We start from the raw sequence: 27,834 nt of genomic DNA, 5'->3' as shown, positions 1-27,834 counted from the left end.
TCTGTGCCTCTGTGAAATGGCCCAGTGCCTGGCACATAGTAAGCACTTAAATGCCATTATTAGTAGTAGTAGCAGTATTATTATAAATTTCTATCCCACAAGGAACTTCAAGCAAAACTCATTCTCCCAAAAGACATGTCTCCTGACCTAATTATGGAACTTGCTAAGTGCTTATCATGTGCCAAGCACTGTTCTAAGCACTGGGGTGGCTATGAGTTAATCAGGTTGGACAGAGTCCCTGTCCCACAGGGGGCTCAGAGTCTTAATTCTCATTTCTCCCAAATGAGGTAACTGAGGCCCAGAAAATTTAAGTGATGTGCCCAAGCTCACACAGCAGACTAGTGGTGGGATTTGAACCCAAGTCCTGACTCCCAGGCCTGTGCTTTATCGACTAAGCCAAACTGCTTCTCTAGGCTTAAGAAGTGCTGCTTAAGAGAAGCTGTTTAAGAGAACTAGAGCAAGAAAGACCGTGGGTTTGGGAATCAGAGGACGTGGGTTCTAATCCTGACTCCGCCACTTGTCTGCCTTGTGACCGGAGGCAAGGCACTTCACTTCTCTGGGCCTCAATTACCTCATCTGGAAAATGGGGATGAAGACTGTGAGCCCCACGTGGGACAACCTGATGACCCTGTATCTCCCCCAGCGCTTAGAACAGTGCTCTGCACATAGTAAGCACTTAACAAATACCAACATTATTATGATTATCTACCCCAACGCTTAGAACAGTTCTTGGCACATAGTAATCCCTTAAGAAGTCACTTCACTTCTCTGTGCCTCGGTGACCTCATCTGTAAAATGGGGATGAAGACTGAACCTCACGTGGGACAACCTGATGACCCTGTATCTCCCCCAGCGCTTAGCACAGTGCTCTGCACACAGTAAGCGCTTAAAAAATACCAACCAACCTTATTATTATTATTAAATACCCCTGTTATTATTATGAGGCTGGGGCAGACCCACTTGGCCGGGCTGGCCCATGGTTGGGGCCGAGGCCCCAGCGAAGGGCGTGCGCATGCGCGGCAGCTGGGGGCCGGCAGCTCACGCTCCGCCTTGGTAGGGGGCGGGGCTTCAGGGGTCCGGGGGCGGGGCCTGCCCTGCTTGACGTCACTCTTTTGGAGTGACGGGCCAGCGGGCCAACCGGCTCTTAGACAGGGCCCGGGAGGGGGGCGGGCCTTCCTGCGGGCGTGTTCCGGTCGGTGACGGGCTTTCGGTGGGCCGCGGAGTCGGAGATGATTAAGAAATTCGACAAGAAGGACGAGGAGTCTGGTACGTGCGAGCTTGGGGGGACCCCCCCTCCCGTCCTCTGGAGGAGAAGGAGAAGGGCGCGCGAGCGCGCGCGCCCCGTCCGCGGAGCCGCTCCCTTCGCGGGGCGCGAGCCCCCTTTTTCCTCACGCGGGGCGCCCCCCCCCCGGTCACGTGACCGCTCGCGACGCCTTTGAGAGCGCGAGCCCCCTCCCCGCGACGCGCCTCGGAGCGCGAGCCCCCCGTCACGTGACCGCCCGTGGCGCGTCTCTCAGCGGGCGCGAGCCCCTCCCCGGCGCGCGCCCCCTCGCGGGGCCCCGCCCCTCAGCGCGGGCGTTGGGGAGACGGGCCGGGGGCCATGTTGGCCAGGACGGGCCTGGCAGCGCCAGGTAGCTGAGGGGGCGGGGAGGGAAGGGGAGGGGTGCCCTTGACGCTCGTTGAGAGTGGAGGGAAATGGAGGGAATGTGTAAAATTAGAGGGTTCCCAACTCGGAACCTGGAACCCTTTCGCCGACCACTTCTGTGTGGAAATACTAATAATGGTCATTAAGTCTCTACCCAGAAGCCTCCGCGCCCCTTGACAATGAGCAAGGCCTATTTTAGAAAAGAAAATCATGTGTTAAGCGCTTCCTATGCGCCAGACACTGGATTAAGCCTTGGGGTTGACCCAACATAAACCATGCCATTATCCAGGAGAAGCAGTGGAAAGAGCCCGGGCTTGGGAGTCAGAGGTCATGGGTTCGAATCCCGGCTCTGCCCCTTGTCAGCTGTGTGACTGTGGGCAAGTCACTTCTCTGTGCCTGTTACCTCATCTGTAAAATGGGGGTTCAGACTGTGAGCCCCACGTGGGACAACCTGATTCCCCTGTGTCTACCCCAGCGCTTAGAACAGTGCTCTGCACATAGTAAGCGCTTAACAAATACCAACATTATTATTGTCAGGTGTGTGACTGTGGGCAAGTGTCACTTCACTTCTCTGCGCCTCTGTGACCTCATCTGCAAAATGGGGTTTAAGACTGTGAGCCTCACATGGGACAACCTAATCACCTGTTATCTACCCCAGCGCTTAGAACAGTGCTTGACACATAGTAAGCACTTAACAAATACCAAGATTATTATTATTTTTATTACCAAAGAGAGCAGCCAAAGCATTGGTATACGACAGTTGCCCTGACGTACCCCCAACCCTGTCCAAGTGCTTCGTACAGTGCTCTGCACACAGTAAGCACACAGTAAATACGATTGAGTGAATGAATAGAGCCAAAGTAGTGGGACCAAGTGCTCTACTCTCCGTAAGCGCTCAATAAATACGATTGAATGAATGAATTCCTCCGTTAAACTCCAACCCGGGAACAACGAGCGGGAACATGTTTTAGATCTGACCCAAAGCTGCCCCCTAATTCCATTTCTCTGTAGCCATCCCCTAGGCCTGTTGTTGTTCCAGTGGAAAAAACCCTGCTCTGGAAATCAGGAGCCTTGGGTTCCAGTCCCTGTTCTTCATCCACCCATTAGCCAACTACAGGTAGACGTCACCTGCCCTTTGCAATGCTACAGCTTAGGCTGAAAATGCCTTATGGTCAGGGAACAGATCTGCATTGTATTCTCCAAAGTGTTTACCGGCTCCGGAAACACCATCGATTGATTGCTGCTTCCCAGCCCGCCTACTTGATTGATGCATGAAAGTGACTGGGTGGGGAAAAGAGCATGAATGGCACTGCCCAGGCACCGACCTCTTAAATTCCTCTGTGCCGGTTCCCAGTCCCAGGTTCCCAGTCCCAAAGTGGCCAAGGCCGAGGCTCATCCTTCACTCCTGAGGGAAGACTCCATCATAGGGATAAATGATTAGTTCCTCCAAGGAATTCAGATGCCTTACCAATATTTATTTTCTTTTTCAGTTCTTGTAAAGAGATCCAGGGGTGGGTCTTTTTCATCCCAGGCCAGAAAACCAATAAGGGGTAGCTCACGGCCTCCCAACATAGTAATAGTGGGACCAGCCAAGGTTTCGGACATCGTCCTATGTGAAACGCACCCTCGTATGTCTTAACCATTTTTGAACACGTGCACAGTCAATTACATATTTTTTCACCAATTTCATCTTAATATTTTTTCAATTAATCAATGGTATTTATTGGGTATTTACTGTGTATAGAGCCCTGTTCTAAGTATTTGGGAGAGTACAGTATAACAGTTGATAGACACTTTCCCTGCCCACAAAGAGCTTACATAGTTTTGTCTGTTTATCTGGCTCACCCATTAAGTTGGGTTTTTTTTGTTGTTTTTTGTTTAATGATATTAGAAGCTTACTGTGTGTCAGGAGCTGGCCAAAGCACTAGGGTAGATAGGTAATCAGATTGGACACAGTCCATGCCCCACATGGGGCTTAGTCTTAATCCCCCTTTTTCAGATGAGATAATTTCTCTTCAGCTCATTTAAGTGACTTGTCCAAGGTCACGCAGTGGACAAGTGGCAGAATCTGGATTAGAACCCAGTTTCTCTGATTTCCTGGCCCTTCCTCTTCCTCTAGGCCATGCTGCTTCCCAAGAGGGCTTATCATCCCCCAAAAGACAGGGCATTGTGTCTCTTGCTCCTTTAGCACTCCCCCATATGCTTAGTCCAGTACTCTACATACAGTAAGTACTTAACAAATACCACTGATTGATTTTGTGCTTCCTGCCATTAAGTATATCTAGCAATATGGTTCTGCTGTGTCTGTGAGAGAGAGAGATCCATCCCGTGCATGTGAACAGTTCTCAGTATGACCCTTTGGTTTACTATTTAGGGAGTGGCTCCAACCCATTCCAGCATCTAGAGAAGAGTGCCGTCTTGCAGGAGGTAAGGTTCAGAAGCCTGTTATGCTATTTCTCCTCTTAAGTGGGGCCCTTGTTCATTGGAGGGGGGCTTGGGGTTTTTATTTGGGCCTTCATGGACAGAAAATACTATTGGAGAGAGGACTGTAGCAGAATTAAGTCCTGGAGTGGAAGGGGAGGGTAAATAATAAGTTTCTGAAGTGGCAGGATGTGAATGTTATCAGAGAAGAGCAGGGACAGGAAAGCCAGGTCCTGGGAGTTATGGTAAAATAACAGTTTTAGGGTAAAATGCATACTGTATGCAGAGCATTATACTAAAGGCTGGGAGAGAATACACAGGTGCACATTTTAACCTTGGTGCAAGATTGTTAAAAGACATTAGAGATGCTAATTGAGCCTCCAAATATCATATGAATTGTGTGACTACTATGGAGCTGAAACCCAGAAAGATTAATTTTAACCCAAGTGGGTGAGAGAATGTAGGCTGGAAAAATGAAGTAGTGATTTCCAGTTGTGTGCTCTTATATCTCAGTAAATTGAATTGTTTCTGCAACTCAAGTGTTTGACCCTCTTTTTGGATAAAAATAAAAAGTATAATTAAAGGGTTCTTTTGCTCTTGGTTTGCCCTAATCTAGTTCTGAGAAATAGAACCCTACAGTGTATGATAAAAAATTGACTTTTGTGCGTTTGCAGGCCCGTATCTTCAATGAGACGCCCATAAATCCAAGAAGATGTCTGCACATTCTGACCAAGATCCTTTACTTACTGAACCAGGCAAGTGATCCAGAAACTTCTAGGGTTTGTGATCTCAAGGCCAAAGTTGTGTAGCTTGTCAGAAAGTGCTTTGAGGGAAACATAATGGCTCTGAAAGTACTCCTTCTGTTTGGAAAACTCCCCTTGAATTCAAAATCTAAAAAGATAAAACATGATTTTAAAGATGAATATTATCATTATTTATCATAATGTCATTATTATGCTTTGGTTTGCGTGGAGGTACAAAGATCCCTTTAAAAATGTAATAGAGACCTGAATACTAGTTCACTGGTGGTTTTCAGTCAAAGCGGCAGCTTGAGGAGACCAACAGTCATGAGATTTCTCAGTGCTCTCCATTGCAGGTCGAGCCAGGGCACATCTCAATTCAGGAGTTTGTGCCACTGGATAGGATGAGTAAAGAGGAGGTACTGGATGGTAGAGAGTGTCATTTTACCCTGATCAATCAGTTGTATTTATTGAGCGTGTACCATGTGCAGAGTGTTTTGCTAGGCGCTTGGGCGAGTACAATAGGACAGAGTTGGTAAATATGTTCCCTTCCCAGAGCGAGCTTGCGGTGGTAAATATGTTCCCTTCCCAGAGCGAGCTTACGGTGCAGAGGGGAATATCAGAGGGTTGTAAATGAAACCGAAAGACCCTGTATCGGCCGTGTCTTGGGTCCTAACTGGGTGACTAATGTAGCTTGGAGCAGCTGGGAGCAGAGGGAAGAGCCCACAGGTCCTCTGTTGGAACAGCTTCCTTCTCAGCAGTCGGCCAGGTTTGCAGCTTCTTGGATGGAGACCTGTAAAATATCCAACTCCACGTGAACTGTGGGGAGCAGGGACTACACTAAGAGCCTTTTTGAAAGCACGAAAGTGTTTTGGGCCTTGAGGGGTTTGGGGCCAATATTTACTTATTTGTCCAACTCAGAATCTATTTCCCCATACTGAAAACCAGGAGCAAAGGTTGACTTGACTTCCTACCACTCATAGAGGTAGAAAAAGAGCACATGCACCTTGAGTGTGTTCACTAGCGGTTCGCTGACGGGGATGATGAAATGAAGAATTGGAAACTTGTCGGGATGAACAGATCAGACACGCTCCCAAACAGATTGCAAAAATCAAGCCTCGGTTGATGGTTGCAAGTTGGGGAAAGATACAGATGGTTATTACATTTTTATGTGGTGCCTTTTCATCCCTTGGGTTCAAAGCCAAACTGTGGTTCATTCTCACCACATCCTGGGAAGGAAGGTAGGGAGTAGGCGGGTGTGTGGGGACCCTGGAACCCCAAGAGGTGATGAGCCCAGCGTGTACTGTGTAGGTTGCTCTTGGTTGAGAATTAAACTTTGCGGCCCAGCACCAATATAGGAAATGAGTCAATAATATAATCGAGTAAAAAAATTTGCAAAAGTATTTAGTTGTATACTTTGGAAGTAGAAAAATATGTTTATTAGATTCAGGGTGGCAGGGGAAAAGATTCATGCTAAACCTCTTCCCTCACCAACATTCTGAGTGGCTACAATAGTCAATCCATCAATGGTATCTGATCACGTACTGTGTGCAAATACTGTACTAAGTGCTTGGGAGAGTACCGTACAATTGAGTAGGTAGACACAATCCTTGTCCACAAGGAGTTTACAGACTAGAGGGGGAGACAGCCATGTACATGGTTGTGTACAATAAATGCTGCAGAACTGGGTGAGGGGTGACTATCAAAGGACCCAAGGGCAAAGGTGGCACAAAAGGGAGGACTTAGGGAAAGGCCTCTTGGAGGAAATATGATTTTAGTAGGATTTTGAAAATGGAGAGAGCTATGGTCTGTCATATATGAAGGGGGAAGGAGTTCCAGGCCAAGGGGTTGCCGGTGAGAGAGACGAAAATGAGGTTCAGTGAGTAGGTTCCTGGGAAGACGGGAGAGAGCTCAACTGCCTTAAAACCAATGGTTAAGAAGTTTCTGTTTGAGGCGAAGGTGGATGGGCGACCGTCGCTGGCGTTTGAGGAGATGTTTTTGTTTTATTTTAAGGAAAATGATCCAGGCAGCAGAGTAAAATATGGACCGAAGAGAGGAGAGACAGGAGGCAGGGAGGTCAGCAAGGAGGCTGGTGCAGTAGTCAAGACAGGATATGACAGATGTTTGGAACAGTGTGGTGGCAGTTTGCATTGGGGAGAGAGGGGCTGATTCTAGAGACGTTGTGAAGGTAGAAGGTAGAACAGATGGGACTTGTCGAGACTGAATATGTGGGTTTAACAAGAGAAGACTCAATAATGCTGAGGTTACAGGCTTGCGGGAGAGGGAGATTAGTAGTGATGCCTATGATGATGGGAAAGTCTTGGGGAGAACGGGATTTAGGTGGGGAGATAAGGAAATCTATTTTGGACATGTTAAGTTTACAGTGTCACTGTGGGACATCCTGAAGCCAGGAGAAAATGCAAGACTACAAAGAAGGAAAGAGGTCAGGGCTGGAGTGGTAGATTTCGTAATCATCTGCAAAGAGGTGGTGGTTGAAGCCGTGGGAGAAAATGAGCTCTCCAAGGGAGTAGGTGTAGATGGAGAATAGAAGGGGACCCGGAGCTGAGCCTTGAGGGACTCCCACAATTAGGGGGTGGGAGGCAGAGGAGCTGGCAAAAAGTGACTGAGCTGAGGCCAGAAAGGTAGGAGAACCAAGAGAGGACAGTGTCAGTGTTTCCAGGAGAAGAGATTGTCCAGTGTGAAAGGTAACAGAGGGTAAGGAGAGTTAGGATGGAATAGAGGTCATTAGATTTGGCCAAGAGGTCATTAGTGACTTTAGAGAGGGCAGTTTCTTAAGCTTGGTGAGGGCAGAAGTCAGATTGCAAGGGGTCAAGGAGAGGATCGGAGGAGAGGAAGAGAAAATACACAGTATAAAAAACTCACTTGAGTTTGGAAAGGAATGGTAGGAGGGAGATGGGGTGATTACTGGAGGGTGCCACTGGATTAAGGGGAGTTTTTTTGAGCTTTTAATATTAAAGAAGCTTAGAGGGAAAAATCTTTAATGCTGTAAAGTTTGAATTTTTAATTGTCCCCAACTTTTGCCCCTTTTCTTTTATTAGGGTGAACACTTTGGAACTACTGAAGCTACAGAAGCCTTTTTTGCAATGACTAGATTATTTCAGTCTAATGATGTAAGTCTCTTGTCTTTAAATAATTTCCTATTGCTCCAGGGAAGAAAGGGATTAAGTGACACAAATTAAAAACCTGAGAGGCATCAAAGAGAGCTTGTTTGGATTTTAAAATAAAAGTAATTTTAAGATCAAGGTCAATTTGGGAATTTTTATTTTTTGTAACAACATTAAAGCCTCTTCTTGCTGGGAAATATCATAAAGGTGACCGATTTCTGAATGTAACTATCTTGTTGCACATCAGAAAACAAATTTGATCTCCCCAAACTCTGAGGATTTATTCTCTCAAGACATTAAGCTTTAAATTCAGTTTGTTGCTTTTTCAGTTCTATTTTTCCCTTTTCAAAGCACAGCTCAGTTGGCATGAGAAACATGAACAGAGCATACCTAAGGTTAATAGCATTTGCTTTTAACTGAACACTGTCTTGGGCCTTGCAGAGAACATCATTTCAGTCCTCAGAGTTTAAAACCCGAGGATAAAGAAGATAAAAATTATTCTCTTCATCATTTGCACACAGCCATAGTGACTGCACCTTTGAATCTTTAGCATTCATTATGAGTCCAAAGTGAAATGCCCCAAAATCCTGATCAATGAAATTGACTACTCAGGAGGGATATTTACAAAAAACCACTGGGGCCTATCTATATATGAGAGAAATGGAGAGGAAATTGATGGGCTGTGAGAGCCTTTGGGTATTTTATTGGTTCTGGTGTATTGAGTCAAAGTCTGTGTAGTAGTCACTAGTGCCTACTGAACCTAAAGCACTAAACACTGAGGGAAAAAACACAGGTGAGGAAGAGACACTTGGTCTGTGGCCCCAAAGGGTTCACAATCTAAGTCTAAAGGGGGAACAAGGGATTGGAGACAGACTATAAGGAAAGATAAAACAGTAAAAGAAAAGCCTGAAAAACAGTGACACTGATGAATTCTGTAAGAAGAGGAGGGTACAGTGCCTGGAGGAGCAGAGTTTCAGGAGTCTCCCCACAAAGTACAGTGTTCACAGCTGTCACAGACACCCAAGCACTGCTGGGGGCTGTTCCTGGGGTGGAGATTCAGAAGAATAATATTCGCCTCCAGAACTTTATATGTTTGACAGCTATATCTGTTTCTAGGTACTATTCCATACTGCCTCTCCAAATCTTGTTATTCAATCATTCACTCATAATTATTGAGCACTTACTATGTGCAGAGCACTGTACTGAGCCCTTGGGAGAGTACAATATAATAGTAAACCATCACATTCCATACCCACAATGAGCCAACCAATCGGTGAGATTTATTGAGCCCTTACTATGGGCAGAGCACCGTACTGAGCGCTTGGGAAAGTTCAGTACGATTTTCAGGGCCGGAGTCAGGGTTTTCTCTGTTGGAGGGCTGCAGTCTGGTGTCCGGTCTTCAGAAACATCCACCGGGGCATACATTTGTTGGCTCGCAGTAAATGACGTGAGGAATCAGGGTTTGGATCTGAATCGACAGGTTTTTCATCAAATTGCCCAATTTGTTGAAAGGTGGGCATCCTGGGAATTTTGAGATGAAGATCTCTTCAATTTATCACTTAAGAATCATTGAATAAAGAAAGAATCCTCTGTTGGTGAGTTGTGTTTTGGCCATCCCACTTAATGGTAACGTGTTGACGTATGATTTTTCGCAGCAAACCTTGCGAAGGATGTGCTACCTCACCATCAAAGAAATGGCCAACATCTCTGAGGACGTGATCATTGTCACCAGCAGGTATGTGAACTGGCAGAAATTTCCCTATTGCTTTTAAGAAAACCACTGGTTCATAAAAGACAGATTAGGGAATTTTTATCAACTTTAATTCTGGGTGACAAGGAATTTGAAAGAAGCTTGTCTCAAGGCCTACTTCGTTTGAATTACTGATGGGTTCCAAAAAAGTAATTTGTTTTCCTCACTCTCATCATCTATTCTTCTCCTGAATCTTTGAAACCTGAGAGGCCATCTGAGAGGGAAAATATCTTTGTCTTGGTTCATGTTTTGTCAGCTGTTCCCTACCTTCATCTTCTCTGTGGTGGTTAGTGCTGTGAGATGCAGAAAATTACCAGATGGTTTTTCTCCAAACTTTCAGGTGGGAGTTTGCAAACTTGATATTGGATTAGCAGACTGAATCCTTTTAAAGTTGACATTCTCCAACCTTGGGCTCTTAAATGAATAGGAGGAATCTTTAGACCTTCAAAATTTCAAGCAGCCTGTAAGATTTACACCAGTCCTTTTTTCCAAACTTGCTAGTTAGAGTGACAGTGTAGACGTCCACTGAAAGTGAAAATCAGTAAGCCTGAAAAAGTGGAGTAGAGTTGAAAGCCAAATATCTGAACTCATTAGATCTGAGCCAGTTCAGATAACTAAAAAATTTGGTAATGGAACATAATTGGGTTAAGCAACCTTGGGCAGATTCCTTTTCAATTTTACTACACTAGTCTGTGGGTCATTTTTTTCATTTTCCCCCCAGTTCATTTTAGGATGGTCTTCCTGCTGTCGAGCCCTGGCTTGTACTGATTTACGTATCTATATAGCCATATCCCAGTTGTCATTCGTAACTGGTTCCATGACTACAGCAGGTTAAGCTAAAAAGGTGCTAAATTAAGTATAATTTCCCGTGGAACATAGTGTGGTTAAGAGCCCATTGTAGTCACATGGTCCAGTGGCAGGGTCAACATGCATCAAAAACAAAATATTTGGAATTTATTTTTTTGCTCATCTTTTACATCCTATTCAGCACAAAGGCATATGTGCTAACAGACTAGAGAGCTGTCAGTACTTATGCTGAATGCATTTGTCATGTTTAATGGTCACTTGAAACAGGCTTTATGTCACCCTACCCAAATCTGTCAAAATACTTCTGACTGAGAGGTGGGGAAGCCCCCCACTCCAAGGGACAGGGACCATGTGTAATGCATGGCATAGTGAATAGAGCACAGGCCTGGGAGTCAGAAAGTCATGGGTTCTAATCCCGCCTCTGCCATTTGCTATGTGGCCTTGGTCAAGCCCCTTTCTTTCTCTGTGACTCAGTTACTTTGTAAAATGGAGTATTAAGACTGTGAGGCCCAGGTGGGACAGGGTCTGAGTCCAATCCGATTTGTTTGTATCCAGCCCAGCGCTTAGTACAATGCCTGTCACATAGTAAGCACTTAATAACACAATTAATAATTTCCACCTGTGTACTCTCTCCCAGTGCATGGTACAGTATTGTGCACCCAGGAAGCACTTCATAAATACTGCTACTGAGGCCAGAGTTAAAGCCAAGGGAAACTTATGTTGACTTGAAAGGGAGCTGCAAAAATCATCAGCATTAAAATTAAATGAATGGCATTGTAAAGAGGGATTACTGGGCTAAAAGTCATCACCTGCTAGATACACTGGCCTTGTAGAGAGTCTGCAGAGGAGACTACATGTTGATACATGTTGATGGTTGGTAATATCTGCTTTTGTAGTCTGACCAAAGACATGACGGGGAAGGAGGATGTATACAGAGGCCCAGCCATCAGAGCCCTCTGCCGAATCACTGATGTAAGTTCTCGTAATTCTTTGAACCCGAATGCTTGGATTCCAAGAATTGATGCTAATTCAGTGCTTGTGTTTTGCCTGACTCTCAGGTTTTGACCCCTGCTTTCCTCCAAAAAACATCGGTTTGAATTTAGCTGGCGGTTACCATTTGAAATACAAAAGACAAAATGTCTGTCCAGTCTTTTATTGCTGTAGTTTTTTCCCTTGGTATTTCTCTTTTTCATCTATTGTGGTCCCCTCTTCTATATGCCACTGTCGATATTCTGCCCTGGAATTGCGATCTGAGAAAGGGCAATGTAGAGTGAATCTGTGTAAAGCAAACTCATTTTTAAAAAGGAGAAAAGAAGGCTGAAAAGACCCTTTTAGCCCACAGCGACAATATATTTTTTTCTATGTTAAGGGAGATTTTCTTTGTTCCCAAGTATACGCTCCGTCACTTCACACTGCAGATTCCTCAGAGAGGAAAGGGAGGATAAACTCTAAAACCGAAGCAGGGGATAGATAACTGCCTAAATTACAGTGTAAGAGAGAAACCCTGGCAGAACAGCAGGTGCTGATAACAGAATGATGGTGAATAGGAGTTTTCAGGATCACCCAGGCTAAAAGTCAGAAGGGTGTTAGAAAGAAGGTGGGTTGGAAGAGGAATAGAGAGAAATGCCACCTGAGTCCAAACTGGGAACTCATAAACCTTGGTTATTCCTTCATTCAGTGCTATTTATTGAGTGCTTATTATGTGTGCAGTGCACTGTAGAAAGTGCTTTGGAGAGTAGAATACAAGAGCTGGAAGACACATTTCCAGTTAAGGAGGAACCCCTCTTTATCAGGACTGTATTCCTTATTTAACTTCAGGCAGTCAACCAATAAAATTTGATTCCTTATCATGTGCAGAGCACTGTGCTAACCACTTGGGAGTAATGGAATCAGTAGACCTGATCCGTGCCTTCATAGAGTTTGCAATTTAGAGGGGGAGATAGCCATTAACAGTAATTACCGAGAGGCAGGAGGAGAAAGAAAAGGGTCTAGGTAAAAGGGGCTTTGTACATGAGCTAATGCTGAGGTAATAGGGTTTGTGGAGAATGAGCAAAAGTGTTACAGGAGGTTGTGAGGACTGAAATGTGTAGATGGGCAAAAGAGAAGCAGTGTCGCCTGATGGATAGATCATGTGCTTGGCTGTTAGAGGACCAGCTTCTAATCCTGGCTCTGCCAGTTGTTTGCTCTGTGTCCTTGGACAAGCCCCTTAGCTTCTCTGTGCCTCAATTGCCTCAACTGTAAAATGGGGATTGAATCCTTCTCCCTCCTACTTAGACTGTGAGCCCTAGGTGGGACAGGGACTGGGTCCCACTTGATAAACTTGTATCTACCCCAGCGCTTAGAACAGTGCTTGACACATAGTAAGTGCTTAACAAATACCATTTAAAAAAAATAGAACTGAACAAGGGATAGGGGTGGGGTAGAAACAGGAGATTAGAAACTATTCTGGAAGGCCTCAGAAGAGCTTTGAAAATGGGGAGAGCTCTGGTCTGCTGATTTGTCGGGTGGGGGTGTTCCAGGCACGGGGGAGGGTGTGTGAACCAGAAGCCGGCAGTGGGAGAAATGAGAACGAGATGCATTGTGCAGTTGAGCTTGAGAAGAGCAGAGTGTGAGCTGGGGTGTAATGGTAGAAGAGAGTGGATAAGTACGCAGGAGAGAGTGCATTTGAGTTCCTTAAAGCCAGTGTTCAGAAGTTTTTGCTTGGTGTAGAGAAGAATGGGAATCATTTGAGCTTTTTGAGGAGTGGGGAGATGTGTGTGAAGGGACATTTTAGAAAAATTCATTCATTCAGTAGAATTTATTAAGCACTTACTATGTGCAGAGCACTGTACTAAGCGCTTGGAATGTACAAATCGATAACAGATAGAGACAGTCCCTGCCCTTTGACGGGTTTACAGTCTAATGACCCGAGTAGCAGAATGACTTGCGCGCTAGAGAGAAGAGAGACCGGAGACAGGAAAACCATTGAAGAGGCTGCTGCAGTAGTCAGGCTAGGATATGTGAAGAGCCTGGACCAGCACTAGTGGTCCTATCGACGAACAGGAAGGAGCGGGATCACGTTTTGCCTCAATAAATGACATTGGTGTTTGCTTTTTCTCCTTTGCATTAGGGGACAATGTTGCAGGCCATTGAAAGATACATGAAGCAAGCCATTGTGGATAAAATCCCCAGTGTATCCAGTTCAGCACTGGTGTCTTCCTTAGTAAGTGGAGCTACTAATCTGACTCTTTTAGGCATCGAAATAAGGTATCCTTGTATTTGTCTCCTGTGAGCCCCCCTAGGGACAGGGACTGTGTTTAATTCCCACCTTTATATTCTCTCCCAGTGCTTGAAACAGTGTTCTGCACAAAGTAAGTGTTCAGTAAATAATCTTACCACTACCATGAAACATTTGCTTTGATAAATATCCGCCTACTAGACTGTCAACTCCTTGAGGGCAGGGTTCGTGACTACCAACTCTGTTGTATTGTACTCTCTTGAGCTCTTAGTACAGGGTTCTGCACCCAGTAATCACTCAATAAATACCATTGATTGATTGGTTGTTTCAGATGCCTTTTAGTCTTTCGGAGTATTTTCTCCTTTTCCCCTGCCTAGCAAAACTCTTTACTTGGGCTAGACACTGAATTGATGAAATGAAGATTTTATTTTCCTCCAGTTCGGGTGTGTTAGTGAATTTCCATGGCAGATGGTGCTTCGAAAGGTCCAGGTTTGGATGTTGTTTCTTAATTCTGGGTTTCTTTTTGCAGCATATGATGAAGATTAGCTATGACGTGGTGAAGCGGTGGATTAATGAAGCCCAAGAAGCTGCTTCAAGTGATAATATCATGGTGCAGGTACTTGCTGTCTTTGGTGCTCTACCTTTGTTGCGACAGTTGAGTGAACAAAGAGCAGGCGACTCACTAGCACTAATTAACTTGGTGTTTAATTAAAAGCTTGCAGCTAATTAAGGCAATCAGGTAGCTGGAACCTGCCCGTGGTGAGTGCTGCCCCAGAGCAGGGGAGTTCATTCCGCAGCTCAGTGCAGTTTAATGCCGCCGTTGTCTCTTTGGGGCTCGGCATTATGTGCTGCGATGTTTGAAATGCCATTTTTAGGGAAAAGCAGTCTTGGGTCTCTTAGGAATACTGTGTCTTGGGTTAGGTGGAGAGAGTGCAGAGTGGGACCACTTGGTGATATCTGTGCCAGGAAGCCCATCAGGGTGATCCTGCTCTACCTGCAGAGTCTGCATCTCAGGATCAGAGCAGGGCACTGTGTTCATGGCGGCAACCAGGGTTAACTCAGCGGGCAGAATGATGTTGGGGTGCCCTCCCACTTTCTCCCTTTCCCCTCCACTTCCCCACCCTGACTCCTCTGATGATCCAAGGTGGCTTCCTTTGGCCCAGCACAGGGTTCATTTGAAGTCGCCAGACAGCCAGTTACCCCCCTTCTGTTTCCAAGGGGGGCATGGAGCCCCGAGAACAGGAATGTCTGAAAAGCAGGGTGACTCCCAGGGGGACCCCTGAGCCCCGGGGGGCCACCTGTTTTAATTGGAAAGTTGATTGATAAAGGAAAATGGAGAGTTAGTAATCCTTCCTGTGATGTCTAAGCTTCCCATCTCCTCTTCACCAGACAGTATGCCTCTTTTCCTCCTCTCCCTACTTATCCTCTTCCCTAAGGTTGGTCAAATTCTAACCCAGCCCCAGCGGGTGGATCTAGGGCTGGCTCAGAGTTGCCCTCAATAATGATCTGGACCTGCCCTGAGGGAAACCCCCAGTTGTTCCTTGCAGTTGACCCATTCTTTCCAGAATGTTCAGACTAAGGATGATTTGGGCTCAGGAATTAAATCTCCAAGTCCACTTAGGGCCGGTTCACATCCCAGGCACTGAACCAAAACCAGATCGTTGGTATTGCTAGCTTCTGTCCTGTTCTCTCAGGCCTCCCCCATTCAGCCTTGAGCGAGCTGGATTTCATTTGGCATGACAAAAAGATTTTTAAATAAATGGACATGGGCAACTTTTTACTAGGAACTGCTGATCCAGTTCTGGGGAAACGCAGTCAAAATTATCTAGGAAGGATTTCATTCTGCCTCCGGCAAACCTTTTAGCCTTTCACGTTTTTTTCCTCGTTCCATAGTATCATGCCTTGGGGGTCCTTTACCACCTCAGGAAGAACGATCGTCTGGCCGTTTCCAAAATGCTGAATAAGTTCACGAAATCTGGGCTGAAGTCTCAATTTGCGTATTGCATGCTGATCCGAATTGCCAGCCGTCTGCTGAAAGAAACAGAGGAGGGGTAAGCTACTGGCCCTTTCCAGACCAGAGCCGGTTTTGATTTTGAGAGCAGGGTAGGCCAGAGGTCACTTTTGGTTTTTGACGCCTTCACGTGATGTCCAGGGGTTTAATGATCTAGGTGACCTTGAGCCTCTTGTTTGGGCAAATAATCGTTTAAGTGTGTAACCACAATAGTATTCTGAGCCAGTGATTATTGACAGTGAGAAATAAAAATGGTGGCAAGGCTAGACTTCTGAGAGCCAACCAACAGCCCAGTTTTCCCATTATTTGATAACACAATGGTGTGTACTGAATTTGCCGTAGCTATTTTCCGTAAGAAGTATTCCATGGACATGTGCAGAGGTGACATGTATGTAGGTATGGTTGAGGAGCTGAAAAAGTGTGAAGATTTAAATACATCTAAGTAAAGCCTGTCATCTCAGCCACCAGAGTGGTTTCTCATATGCTCTAGAGGAACAACTCAAGGAAGGAGAGAGCCCTGCATTCCAGCAGCCAATCCGAAGGTGTGACTTCTGGGTGACTACTGCATAACATGGAGATTTGTGTCTGTTCCTCCCTTCCTTAGATATTTATAAGGGAGTGGTAAAATGCCCAAATTCTTACTGTGTATAAAGATCAAAGTGATTGGAATATTTTGAGAAGTAATGAGTAGGACATTTAAAGTCTGCAACAATATCTTGCAGTGCATTTCCCTGGCGTTTGCCTGACTTGGTTTTGGGAGTCATTCATTCATTCATTCGTATTATTGAGCGCTTCCTGGGTGCAGAGCACTCCACTGAGCGCTGTGTGTATCCTGCTACATGACAAGTAAATATTAGATGCAGTGTCATGGTGAGTGTATCTTCAGACCTCTAACTGGCTCATTCGAGCTAATGTCTCAGTAATTCCTTATCCATATATGCCTTAGTCCCAAGGATTGTTGATTTGGGACCCACTGAAGTAATGACCATCTCCAACTAAGTTCCATAACCCGCGGTAGCGATTTAATTCATTAGAAACGCCTGTCAATGGTAGAACTGAATGGAGTTGTTTTCCTCCACCTCTATTCCTTTGTTAAAATGCTTTCTGACAAGTCCAAGTATAATACTGGTTTTATTGTACAATTTCCATTTGGGCTTTGGAAAGTAGTGCACTCAGAATGAAAATCTGCTCTTTAAAGCTACAGCTGCTTCTGAGAAACTCATTTGTCACTGTCCAAGGTGCTCTTCTTTTCTCTATGTTGTTGAACCTGGGACAATGTAGAATTGAGGTGCAACAGTTAATGTCATAAATAGACTGCCAGAATGCAAGGATTCTGCTGTAAGGCCAGAGTGAGTGGCAGGGAGGTTAGTGATTATAAGATTTTCTTTGGGCCTTCCTTGCTTCCCAACTGTAAATAGCACTGACCAGCCTTCTGGGGAGAGAGGAGAATTAATGAGACCATGTCTCTGAAGCTTATTAGTATGCACTGAAGACCAGCAGTAAAACAGCAGAAAGTAAAAGGGTTCACATTTACGCATGAACTCTGAAGGATGAAGTGGTAAATGAAAAGGACCGGTATCCGGAAAGCAGGGCTCCCTTCATCCTCAAAGGGGAAAGGGTTTGGTTAAATTGCTTCATCATCAAGGCTTAATGAAATGTACATCGCTTTAATTCTATTTATTTGCTACTGTTGTAATGAGATGTTCATCCCCTTGATTCTATTTATTGCTATTGTTCCTGTCTGTCCGTCTCCCCTGATTAGACTGTAAGCCCATCAAAGGGCAGGGACTGTCTCTATCTGTTACCGATTTGTACATTCCAAGCGCTTAGTACAGTGCTCTGAACATAGTAAGAGCTCAATAAATACTATTGAATGAATGAATGAGTGAATGAATGAATGAATGACCACGGCCACTTCCCATCATTCCGCTCTCCCTGACAGCCACGAGAGTCCCCTGTTTGATTTCATCGAGAGCTGCCTGCGAAACAAGCACGAAATGGTTATTTACGAAGCAGCTTCTGCTATCATCCACCTTCCGAACTGCACTGCGAGGGAGCTGGCTCCTGCGGTTTCAGGTAAGTTACCTAGGCCGCTGTTGCTCCTTGACCCTCTGCAGCTGCTGCCGGTCTAGGGGCGGTCTTGAAGCAGCTGGAACCGTGAGTTTTCTGTAAACCTGGACCCGCCAACCGACGAGGCTGCTACCATTCCTCCCTGGAGGGGCGGGGGTGAAAATCTTGCTCCCTCGGGGGCGGTTGTGCCATTTTGAGCTACGTCGTATTGAATCTTGTTTTGTGAACCCGATGACTCATGCTGTGGGAGAAAGGATTAATTAAATCACTTGTTATTTAATAGTTGTCTCATCGAAACAGGAAAAGCAGGTGATGATCTACATCTCTATTCAGCTGTCTCTTGACTGTCTTTTGCTACGGGGCCCTTGGGGAAGGCAGTCATTTCTGGCTGGTTTTTAGATGTCATTGAAGGGTTTAAGCCCAGACACCCGTCCATTTCCCGCTTTGTTTTCAGTCCTTCAGCTGTTCTGCAGTTCCCCTAAGCCGGCCTTGAGATACGCAGCTGTGAGGACCCTGAACAAGGTAGGTAACCTCTTATCTACTGATTGTCACCAGCGTTGGATTTGACTGCAAAATCCTTAAGCATGTGAAGTGAAGGATGGGGCAAGTTCAGGGGAAATGGCCAGCCACCAGGCTGGGAGGTGCAACTCCTGGCTTCTGTTTCCAGCACCACCAGGGGTTTATCGGGTGATTTCGGGGTGTGGTCTTGGGCCTCCGGTTTCCCAGTTCTGAAACAGGGATGATGTCTCTTACCTAGCCCAGAGGGCTTTGTAAGCATGGAAGGGATGTTTATCCAGTACTCTGACCTCTGTGAAGGCTAGTAGTCCATTATTAGTATTGTATTCAGCTGGAGCCCTGTTTAACCCACTGATCATTGTCTTTGCTTTCAAGAGCACCGTCGAGATGTGTAGGCTGTGACACACACATAAAGAGGGAGGAGGTGAAGAAAGATCCAAGTCAGAAAAAAGACATTCCTCTTGACAGAAAGCCAACTGTAGTTTGCCTTTCTCCTGCATCCTCTCCTAAGGGAAGAATATGCCAGCTATTTCTGACCAGGTTATTCCCTGGATAAACTCCTTGGGATCATTCAGTGGTATGAATTGAGCCCCTATAAAAAGGGAAGTACCATATCGAGCGCTTGAGAGAGTTGAGCCGAAACAAGAGGCGTGTTTCCTGCCTAAAAGGAGCTGACCGTCGGCCGGAAAGGATGATTTATGGGTCAGTGTCCCATTAATCAACTATGAGAGTTGAAGTTGAACTATGAGAGTTCATTGAAAAGTAGGTACCTTTACTGTGCCTGTGGTATCCAGATCCAGCCAAAACAAGAGGCATGTTTCCTGCCCACAAGGAGCTGATGGTTGACAGGAGGGGATAATTCATGGGTCAGTGTCCCTTTAATAAGCCACGAGAGCGATCACGTGTACCGAAGTGTAGGTACCTGTTATCTTGCCTTTGGTGTCCAGATGTGTCATCTCCTACACATGCTTTCTCTCCTGGAGGAGACCCCATCAGGTGCTTGCCTTTCCCTTAAGGAGCGTTTGATTGCTGAAGCTTTGGGTTTCCAGGGAGTTGCCACTTGGTCCTATATCTCTTCTCGCCCACCTCCAGGTGGCCATGAGGCACCCCTCTGCCGTCACCGCCTGCAATCTGGACTTGGAAAACCTGATCACCGACTCAAACCGCAGCATAGCCACCCTGGCCATCACTACCCTCCTCAAAACAGGCAGTGAGAGCAGCGTGGACAGGCTCATGAAACAGATTTCTTCCTTCGTTTCTGAAATCTCGGATGAGTTCAAGGTGAAGACTGGGGTTTGGCCATGAGCTAATCCGTTGTTTTTCGTTCCCCCAGTTGCCAGCTCTGGAGTCGATGTCTTTCGGCTTCGATGATTATTATCGCTGTGATGTTTGTTGGACGATGCATTTGATATGAAGTCTTTTCAGAGCTTTTTTCATATAAAATGGCTAGCAGATTTCTCTGTGGGACCTGCCTGTTGGGAAATCACATTCTCATTTAAAATGACGTATCTTGAAATGTCCCATAATTTAAGAGGAATTTGGGTGGGTGGGTGGTGTCATTTTCAAACAGAATTTGGGAGAAGTTTAAGTTAAAGTAGGGCTAAGTCTCCAGAGTCACCTAAAAGCTTATGGAATTATGGAGTAACCTTATGTGTTGCCTAAACTAATGTGGCATAAAGAGTTGACCAGATAGATTCTGGGAAGCAAAAACTATCATCCATTCCTAACCTTGGCTGCCTTGCAGGTGGTGGTGGTTCAGGCAATCAGTGCTCTCTGCCAGAAGTACCCCCGCAAGCACGGCGTCATGATGACGTTCCTCTCAAATATGCTCCGGGATGACGTAAGTGGGCCACCTTCCTCAAGTCCCGTTCCTCTGCCCCTCACTCTCTGTGAATATGCTCGGACAGGGGAGGGTATCCCGGGATGAGACTGTCTTCCAGACTCTTGGCATCAGCCCCAACTCCGTCCTGTGTCGAAACTATGCGGGAGTCTGGTGGTCAAAGGTCGGGCTCAGAGTGGGGCAGCTCCTGCACACACCTAGTAGTACATCCAGTGTGAGATTTTTACTGTTTCTAGCAGACTCCCCTCACTGGGAAAGGTCTCTGAGCATGGGCTCAAGGTCATCACTGCCCAGGGTCGTGCCAACATCCTTTACTCTCTTTTCCCAGTTCCTCTCCTCCCCGGAAGCCAGGTACGGGCTTCACCTTATCGTGGCTGACCTTGTCCAGGCTTTAGCTAACCCGGCCTGGAGTGTCAACACTTTGATAATGGAAAAAGAAGGTTGTATTGTCAGCGGGAGCCGTGGTGTTCTGTGCCCTGGAAACGGCTCCGGCGTGACCGGTCTAACGTCCCTTCTCTTTTACCAGGGCGGTTTCGAGTACAAGCGCGCCATTGTTGACTGCATAATCAGCATTGTGGAGGAGAATCCGGAGAGCAAAGAATCGGGCCTCGCTCACCTCTGTGAGTTCATTGAGGACTGTGAACACACAGTGCTGGCCACCAAGATTCTCCACCTGTTGGGCAAAGAGGGTCCCAGGACACCGGTTCCATCCAAGTACATCCGCTTCATTTTCAACAGGGTGGTCCTGGAGAATGAAGCCGTCAGAGCCGGTGAGTCCCAGCGGCGCCGGTCTCTGCCAGGCGCTGCTGAGGGGCCTCTGATGGGCCAAGTGAAGCCTCTGGGTGAAGGGAGGGTGAAGGAAGGGAGCCTAGGGTCCTGGGAGAGTTCTGAGGCTTGCAGCCCCTCCAGCCCTCTGGAGAGTCCTCATCTCTCTCCACCACCGCCCTCCAAACCTAGAATCTGTTGACTACCGTCCTCCAGTCTGGCAGAATCTCCCCAGAGAAAGCGCTTGGAAACAGAGGTGCCTCCCTTAATTTGGGCTCGCAGGAGTTCTTCTCCCACCTGGAGATTCCATGAAGTGTAAGCAGAACAGAGCCTACTTGGGTAGAGCTTGCGAATGAATCAGTGTTTTTTTCTGTGGGAAGTGAGGTTTGGAGATTGCATTTCATCCTTATTGATGATAGTTCTTGATTGGGACTTAAATACCTTGCTCTGGGTGCTGAGCGTAAACAGAAGGCAGACCAAGTTTCTCTACCTCCATTTCCTAAACAACCAAGAGGACTTTCCTAACCTGAGCTCTCCACACCTCCCCTCTTCTACAATTAATTCCTTTTTAAATTAGGATTAGGGCGTAGAAACAAAGATAAGAATCTCCCATCAGAACCACAGGATAGGGGAAAGAACTAAGCAGTCGGGAGGCCCTCCAAGCTCAGAAGCAGCTCTCTCTTTTGGAAGTGTCATCTTACTTCATTTCCTGTTCTTTCCTCTAGCGGCGGTGAGTGCCCTGGCCAAGTTTGGAGCACAGAACGAGAACCTTCTTCCAAGCATCTTGGTGCTCTTACAGAGGTGAGTGAGCCGGGGCTTCCCGAGGCAGGGCTCGTGGAGCTTGTCTCTCTCACCCTGGCCCCGGCACCGTGCTGGAGCAGACCAGGCAATTGTCGATGCCTTGAGCCAGGGGCACGTTGGACCTACAGCGGTATTTGCCACTTTGCTCTTCTCTGTGGAGGCAGTGGGTCAGTGAATTTGTGCCACAGGCCACCGGGCAGGACCCCCCCCCCCCCAATTGAATTTGCCTTGGGTCCTGGGAGAAAGGACCTAAGCTCATCACCCTTCAGTCTGGGAAATGAAACTGTGAGAGTCCTTGTCGTATTGCAGGGAACAGTGAGGCAGAGGCACCCACTGGCTTAGAGCATGGGTAGCCAGGTGCTGGTGCCCTCCCCTGGCTCTCAAGGGCTGCCAGGGCCCTGGGTTTTCATGACTAATGTTCTGCAGCACGGCACTCACCCTTGCAGTTGAGACAAGTGTTGATTGAGGTGACCAGGTACCTTAATGATGATAAACGTAACTGTGATCTTTTAAGTACTTACTATGTACCGAGCATTGTACTAAGTGCTGGGGTCGATATAGGATAATCAGATGCAGTCCTCCACAGGGTTTGTGGTCCAGTGAGAAGAGAGAACAGGTATTGAATCCCCGTTTTACAGATGAGGTGACTGAGGCACTGAAAAGTTAGTGACTTTGTCCGGAGACAACCTTTGGACAAGTGGAGAGCCGGGATTAGAACTAGGTCCTCTGACCCCTAAGCCTGTCTTCTTTCCACTAGGCCACACTGCTTCTCATTCTAGTACTAATAGCACTTTGAATACAGCCTCATTTTCTTAAGTCCTGCTTAAAGCTGTGATTTGCCTTCAAATGCCCATTTCGCAGATGGGAAAACCAAGGTATTGGAAAGGGAAAGCACCTCATCCAGGGTCTCATGGCAAACTAGCGGCAGAGCTGGGAACAGGACCCCAAGTCTCAGACTCCCCCATTCGATCCTTCATCCACTGGATCCAGCTGCTTCCCCAGGGCTGTGGCCTCGGGTGAGTGGTCTCTATTCATGGGGACAACTTCCCTTCAGCCTCGGTCGGAGGCCACAGCTCGATGGGGACCTGGAAAGGCTTTGGGCTTTACGATGTGCTCCCGACTCACCGGTTGGGCTCCTTTGGCATATGGAAGGATGCACCCCGGGACGCCTGTGACCAGGTTGCCCTGATTCCCCGGGCAGGTGCATGATGGACAGCGACGATGAGGTGCGGGATCGAGCCACCTTCTACCTGAACGTCCTGCAGCAGAGGCAGATGGCGCTGAACGCCACGTACATCTTCAATGGTCAGTGATGGGACAGGCCTGGCGCCAGCTCTGCCCTGCCAGTCTGCTTACCCGGACTGTCTTAGACTCGGGCTCCCTCCGTCTTCGGCCTAGGATAAAACTTCATTTTGGTCCAGGGGAGTCGAGTGACCCGGTACTCGATTTCTGTGGGTTTCTTGGACATTTTGCGCCGGGTTTGGGTGGGGTGTGACTGCAGTTTGCAGCCAGGTCAGGCACTGGCTCTGGACCAGTGGCTTTTTACCAACTTCCCAGTGCAGCAGACCTTCAGAATCGCTGCCTCTCCTCACTTCTGGCAGCCTGTACAGCCTCCTCTGCCTAAATGACTTTTGTTTCCCGGAAATGTTTGCTCCCCTTGGAACAGCCTCTCCCGTCGGACTACGAGAACTTGGCTGGCGAGGCTGATCCCGCCGACAGCCCCGGGAAACTCCCAGCCCCCACCTGGCCCCGGGTGTCCACTGGGTACCACCGTGCTGAGCCATTGGGTGTTTCACAGGTCTGAGCGTCTCCATCCCGGGACTAGAGAAGGCCTTGCACCAGTACACTCTGGAGCCTGCAGAAAAGCCCTTCGACATGAAGTCCGTCCCTCTCGCCACGGCACCCGCCTTGGAACAGAAAGCAGGTAGCGCCGGTGACCGCTCGGATCGGCCTCACAGCGGCTCTGTGGCTAACATAATGAGCCCAACGCTGGACGCGTCTGTCTCCTCCCGTCACCCCTCCTCATAGGGCCATTGAGATCTAGGTTGGCTGATAATGTTTTGTTCGGGGTCACAACTCAATCTCCAGAATGGGAAATGTGACCCGTGAAGGTGATGAGACAATGACAGATGAGGGAGCTGGGTGTGGTGCAGTGCCCAAAGCAGCCTGCTGCCTTACACCCTGTGGCAGGAAGCAGAGAGCCCAGCTCCAGCTGCACTCTATGCCCCGAGTTTTTTGAGCTTCTGACCGCTCACTTTGGTGGGTGGGGCTCAGGTTGCCAAGAGAGTTGTGGATGGAAGAACATCCTCTCTGCTGAGATGTTTGCCGGCTGGGTTAGTGGACTTAAAATCGGTAAACTTGGGCTCAATTCCCAGCTCCGCCACGTCTCATCAAGTAATCTCATTCAAGAAGTCACTTGTCCTGCCTCGTTTCCTGGCCCAGAGTTGAAAGTGCTGACCTCACTGGTCACTGGCGCAGGGCACCCGGGCGAGTCCCGGGCATCCTTTTAAAGCCAGCCATCTCAGTTGGTGCAGGACCTCATTTAAACGGGCTGAGCTGTGAAATACGGGAAGTGAGAAAAACCCTCGAAAGGAAGCTCCTGGGCTTCCTTAGTGTCAGTGTCACGGTTTCCTTGTTAGGGCTTCTCCCATGCCTTTTTCTGGAGTCATACTGGGGCGGCAGGACTCACCCTGCTCTACTTGTCTTTTTGCAGAAATCACACTGGTGGCCAATAAGCCTGAGAAGCTGGCTCCTTCCAGACAAGACATATTCCAAGGTACGGGGCTAGAAGTCCAGCAGAGGGCAGGAGCCGGGCCAGGGTTTCAAGCCCGTGAAATGCATTTGATCCCCGTCTCTGTTTAGTCCCATGCTCTCTGGGGGAGATTTCTGGCCTGGCAAGCAAGAGGCTCTGTCTCTGGATTTTAGAGGTTGAGGAAAGATGCTGAAGTGTGTGACTTCCTCTTGTTGCCTGGAGAAGCTGTGGCTAGCTGACAAGGGCCAACTGCTGGCCAGGAGTGTGGTTTCACTATTGTGCTTCATTAGCAGTCAGTGGGGAGAGGGGTGGGATGGGGTGGAGGGAGGTGGTTCACCTTTGGAGAATCTCATCAGTCTGATAGGGCTTCAGAGACTCAGTTCCTCCCTGTGTTCAAGGTCCAGAATCCAGCCAGGTTTACTTTGAACGGAGAAGATTCAGATGAGTTATCTCTTTAGTTGGTCACTTTCTGGGGGCTTCTTCACTGCCAGGAGAGCTCTCATTCCCAATGACCCAAGTAGTGTGGGCGTGGAGAGTTCAGGAATACGTTCCCTGCATCTGTGAAGTTGTCCGAGGCGGTCTTTACCCCTGCTCTCCCGCCTCCCGACTTGTGGATTCAAGCATTTCTCTCTTCCTCCTGATCCTGATCAGAACAATTGGCCGCCCTTCCTGAGTTTAAGAACCTGGGCCCGTTATTCAAGTCATCTGAACCCTTGCAACTCACTGAGGCGGAGACCGAATACTTTGTCCGCTGCGTCAAGCACACTTTCACCGATCACATCGTCTTCCAGGTAAGAGCAGCGCTGTAGCTGGCTTCCCTTGGACACCGTGCGTGCTTGGTACTAAGATCACTCGTTGCAGTGTACGCTTAAAGCAGCATCTTCAAAGACCCGGTAGAAGGGCAGCCCACCTCTTTCCCCTGGCTCATTTCCTGTGTTGTGGTAAAACTTCAAAACCCTGGAAGAGTTCATTCATTCAGTCGTATTGATTGAGCACTTACTGTGTGCAGAACACTACTAAGCACTTGGGAGACTACAGTATAACAGTGAACAGACACGTTGCCTGTCCACAGTCTAGGCAGAACAGGCCTCACTTAAAATCCTGGGGAAGCGGGTAGGGGAGCTCCTTAGGCTTGTTGAGAAAACGCTGAGGACTGAGGACTCTTAAGGTACCGGGGCGGCTAGTGAACCCCATTTCCCGCCCCCAGTCACGAGTTCAAGCTGTCAGGGCCCAAGCAGGTGAACCAGAGTTCTCCAGTTCTTGCCAATGGGGCTGAAGTTAATTCAATCAGTAGAGTGATTCATTAGTACTTCCTTGTGTGCACAACACGGTACTAGAGCTTACCATCTAGTGGGGGAGACTCACTTCGGTAAATGGCAGGCGGGAAGAAGTAATGGCATTATACGAGATGTGTTTGAAAGGGTAATGGGGTGTTGTGAGTACGTAAATTGTTAAAGTGGCATGAAAGTGCAGAAGTTGAAGCTGGGAGATTATAAAGTGGGGAGATTAAAAATTAATTGGGGAACGCCTCCTGGGGGAAATGGGGAAAGCAGTGGGACTGTTGGATTTGAAGTGGAAGGGAGTCCCGGGCAGAGGGGAGGGTGTGAGCAAGAGGTTGGCGGTGGGAGAGGTGAGAACGAGGCACATTTAGTAGGTGAGCTGGGAAGGAACCCAGGGTGCAAACTTGGATGTAGTGAGAAAAAAGCAGGGGAGACTTCTGGTGAGAGACCTGATTGAGTCAAGGTGTAATGGGGGTGGGCTTTAGTGCCCCACGAAGTGGTGGAAAGGTGTGATGGGAAGGGCCCTAAATCTGGGAAGAAAATCATTTCTAAATGTCTTTTTTGTTATTCTGTCACCCACTAGTTTGACTGCACAAACACCCTGAACGACCAGCTGCTGGAGAAGGTAACGGTGCAGATGGAGCCATCCGAGGCCTACGATGTGCTCTGTTGCATCCCGGCCCCCAGTCTCCCCTACAACCAGCCAGGGACCTGTTACACTCTTGTAAGCCTGCCCGAGGATGACCCTACCGCAGGTGAGTGCTTGGGCGGAGGGCTCCTGGCCGAGGAGTCTCGGCCTCGGGGAGGTGGGTGACCCCAGAAATAATGTGGGCGAGGGAGGGTGATGAGCCTTCAGGGAACTCGCACCTTCTTATGGGAGAAAGTGTTGCTCATTTTGATTTCCAACAAACAGCTCTGAAAAAGTAGCAAAAAGCTTGCCTCCAGCTGGGTGCGCGACACCTTCCTGCCGAATTCTCCGTGGGTCTCGGTTGAAGCTGATCAGGTTTTCCTGCCAGATCCCAAGCTTAGTGCTGTCCTACTGGCACAGGGCCCTCACTCCCGGTGCCGGTTTGCCCGCCCTGAGGCATTTGGCCCCACAGAGCCCTCATCCCTTCCCATCCGTACGTCTTTAATCAGAAATTCCCACCCAGCCTCCTCAGCTCGGGGGAGCAGCAGAAGTGTTTACAGTCCCAGAAAGTGGCAGGTGTTGAGAAGAGGTAGGGGCCCCTCTGCCCCATTACTACCCACGAACCGCCCGGGCAGTACTTCTACTCCATAATGCAGGATCTCCTGCTCCTTCTGTTCTGCCCCCAGTGGCTTGCACCTTCAGCTGCACGATGAAATTTACCGTTCGGGACTGTGATCCTAACACCGGCGTTCCAGACGAGGATGGATACGATGACGAATATGTAGTAAGTTTCCCTGAGAAGGGACTTGGTCTCAGGATGGCGGGCAGCGTTCTCGGTCGAAAACCGAGGGGTGCCCTCAGCCCGACCCTCCAGCATCCAATCCTCTAGGTCAAATCAACTCCCTCTTCCTCTCCTAGGCTACGCCGTGACAGTCACTGACACATTCTCACACAGACCCGAGATCATTTCATGCATCGCGCAGGGAGAACCACCATTTCCCATAAAGGTTCAAGGTCACAGCTCTCCTACCTCTTTCATTGCTGTTCTGCCTTTAGTTTTTTCATTTCTCGGCAGGTTCTCCTCCCTTATCTCAGTGCCTATTTTTCCTTCCCCTTAAAATGGGGGCTCCAAGGGTGCTGTGCTTTCTCCTTAAGGTGACTGAGCAGCCCCTCCGAGTGAAGCATTTTGTGCACACGGCAGATAGCGTACAGTTGGAGTGGGGGAACCTTCCCTTGGCCCCGTACCGTTTGCCCAGTTGTTTGGGAGCACTGTGCGTTCTGACCCACCTTGTTTGCCCAACAGCTGGAAGACCTGGAAGTGACTGTGTCTGACCACATCCAGAAGGTGCTGAAGCCCAACTTCGCCGCAGCCTGGGAGGAGGTGGGCGACGACTTTGAGAAAGAGGAGACCTTTGCTCTCAGCTCCACTAAAACCCTGGAAGGTGAGCGTAACCCTCCTCTCCGTG

The 27,834-nt window shown here is 47.9% G+C and overlaps 1 protein-coding gene and 1 long non-coding RNA gene across 3 annotated transcripts in view; one reads left to right on the top strand and one right to left on the bottom strand.

Annotated features, from left to right (window-relative positions):
- The first annotated feature begins 1,167 nt into the window (after positions 1-1,167).
- The window catches only part of COPG2 (COPI coat complex subunit gamma 2), a 27,972-nt gene continuing 1,305 nt past the window's right edge, over positions 1,168-27,834 (top strand). The window contains exons 1-22 of one of the 2 annotated variants that reach the window (XM_001511327.5): positions 1,168-1,266; positions 4,020-4,072; positions 4,741-4,821; positions 7,866-7,937; positions 9,587-9,666; positions 11,385-11,460; positions 13,598-13,690; positions 14,235-14,321; positions 15,599-15,756; positions 17,659-17,792; positions 18,241-18,308; positions 19,395-19,583; positions 20,047-20,142; positions 20,669-20,912; positions 21,633-21,708; positions 22,910-23,013; positions 23,507-23,632; positions 24,422-24,484; positions 25,112-25,251; positions 26,324-26,495; positions 27,055-27,152; positions 27,672-27,810. In XM_001511327.5, the coding sequence (XP_001511377.1) occupies positions 1,230-1,266; positions 4,020-4,072; positions 4,741-4,821; positions 7,866-7,937; positions 9,587-9,666; positions 11,385-11,460; positions 13,598-13,690; positions 14,235-14,321; positions 15,599-15,756; positions 17,659-17,792; positions 18,241-18,308; positions 19,395-19,583; positions 20,047-20,142; positions 20,669-20,912; positions 21,633-21,708; positions 22,910-23,013; positions 23,507-23,632; positions 24,422-24,484; positions 25,112-25,251; positions 26,324-26,495; positions 27,055-27,152; positions 27,672-27,810 (2,386 nt within the window). In that variant the 5' untranslated portion in view covers positions 1,168-1,229. Of the gene's footprint in view, positions 1,267-1,579; positions 1,632-4,019; positions 4,073-4,740; positions 4,822-7,865; positions 7,938-9,586; positions 9,667-11,384; positions 11,461-13,597; positions 13,691-14,234; positions 14,322-15,598; positions 15,757-17,658; positions 17,793-18,240; positions 18,309-19,394; positions 19,584-20,046; positions 20,143-20,668; positions 20,913-21,632; positions 21,709-22,909; positions 23,014-23,506; positions 23,633-24,421; positions 24,485-25,111; positions 25,252-26,323; positions 26,496-27,054; positions 27,153-27,671; positions 27,811-27,834 lie in introns of those variants that run through there. The other variant, XM_007670982.2, reaches the window with a different exon arrangement.
- On the bottom strand, positions 17,784-20,120 carry LOC114814658. Its single transcript, XR_003762447.2, has 4 exons — positions 20,031-20,120; positions 19,225-19,774; positions 18,540-18,698; positions 17,784-18,027 (listed from the first exon to the last, which is right to left on the bottom strand). It is a non-coding gene; the product is annotated as an uncharacterized LOC114814658 (long non-coding RNA).

Source organism: Ornithorhynchus anatinus, chromosome 10, assembly GCF_004115215.2.
Source record: "Ornithorhynchus anatinus isolate Pmale09 chromosome 10, mOrnAna1.pri.v4, whole genome shotgun sequence".
Taxonomy (NCBI): Eukaryota; Metazoa; Chordata; class Mammalia; order Monotremata; family Ornithorhynchidae; genus Ornithorhynchus; species Ornithorhynchus anatinus.
The sequence above is the reverse complement of the archived record's forward strand: the minus strand, read 5'-3'. Positions and strand labels throughout refer to the sequence as shown.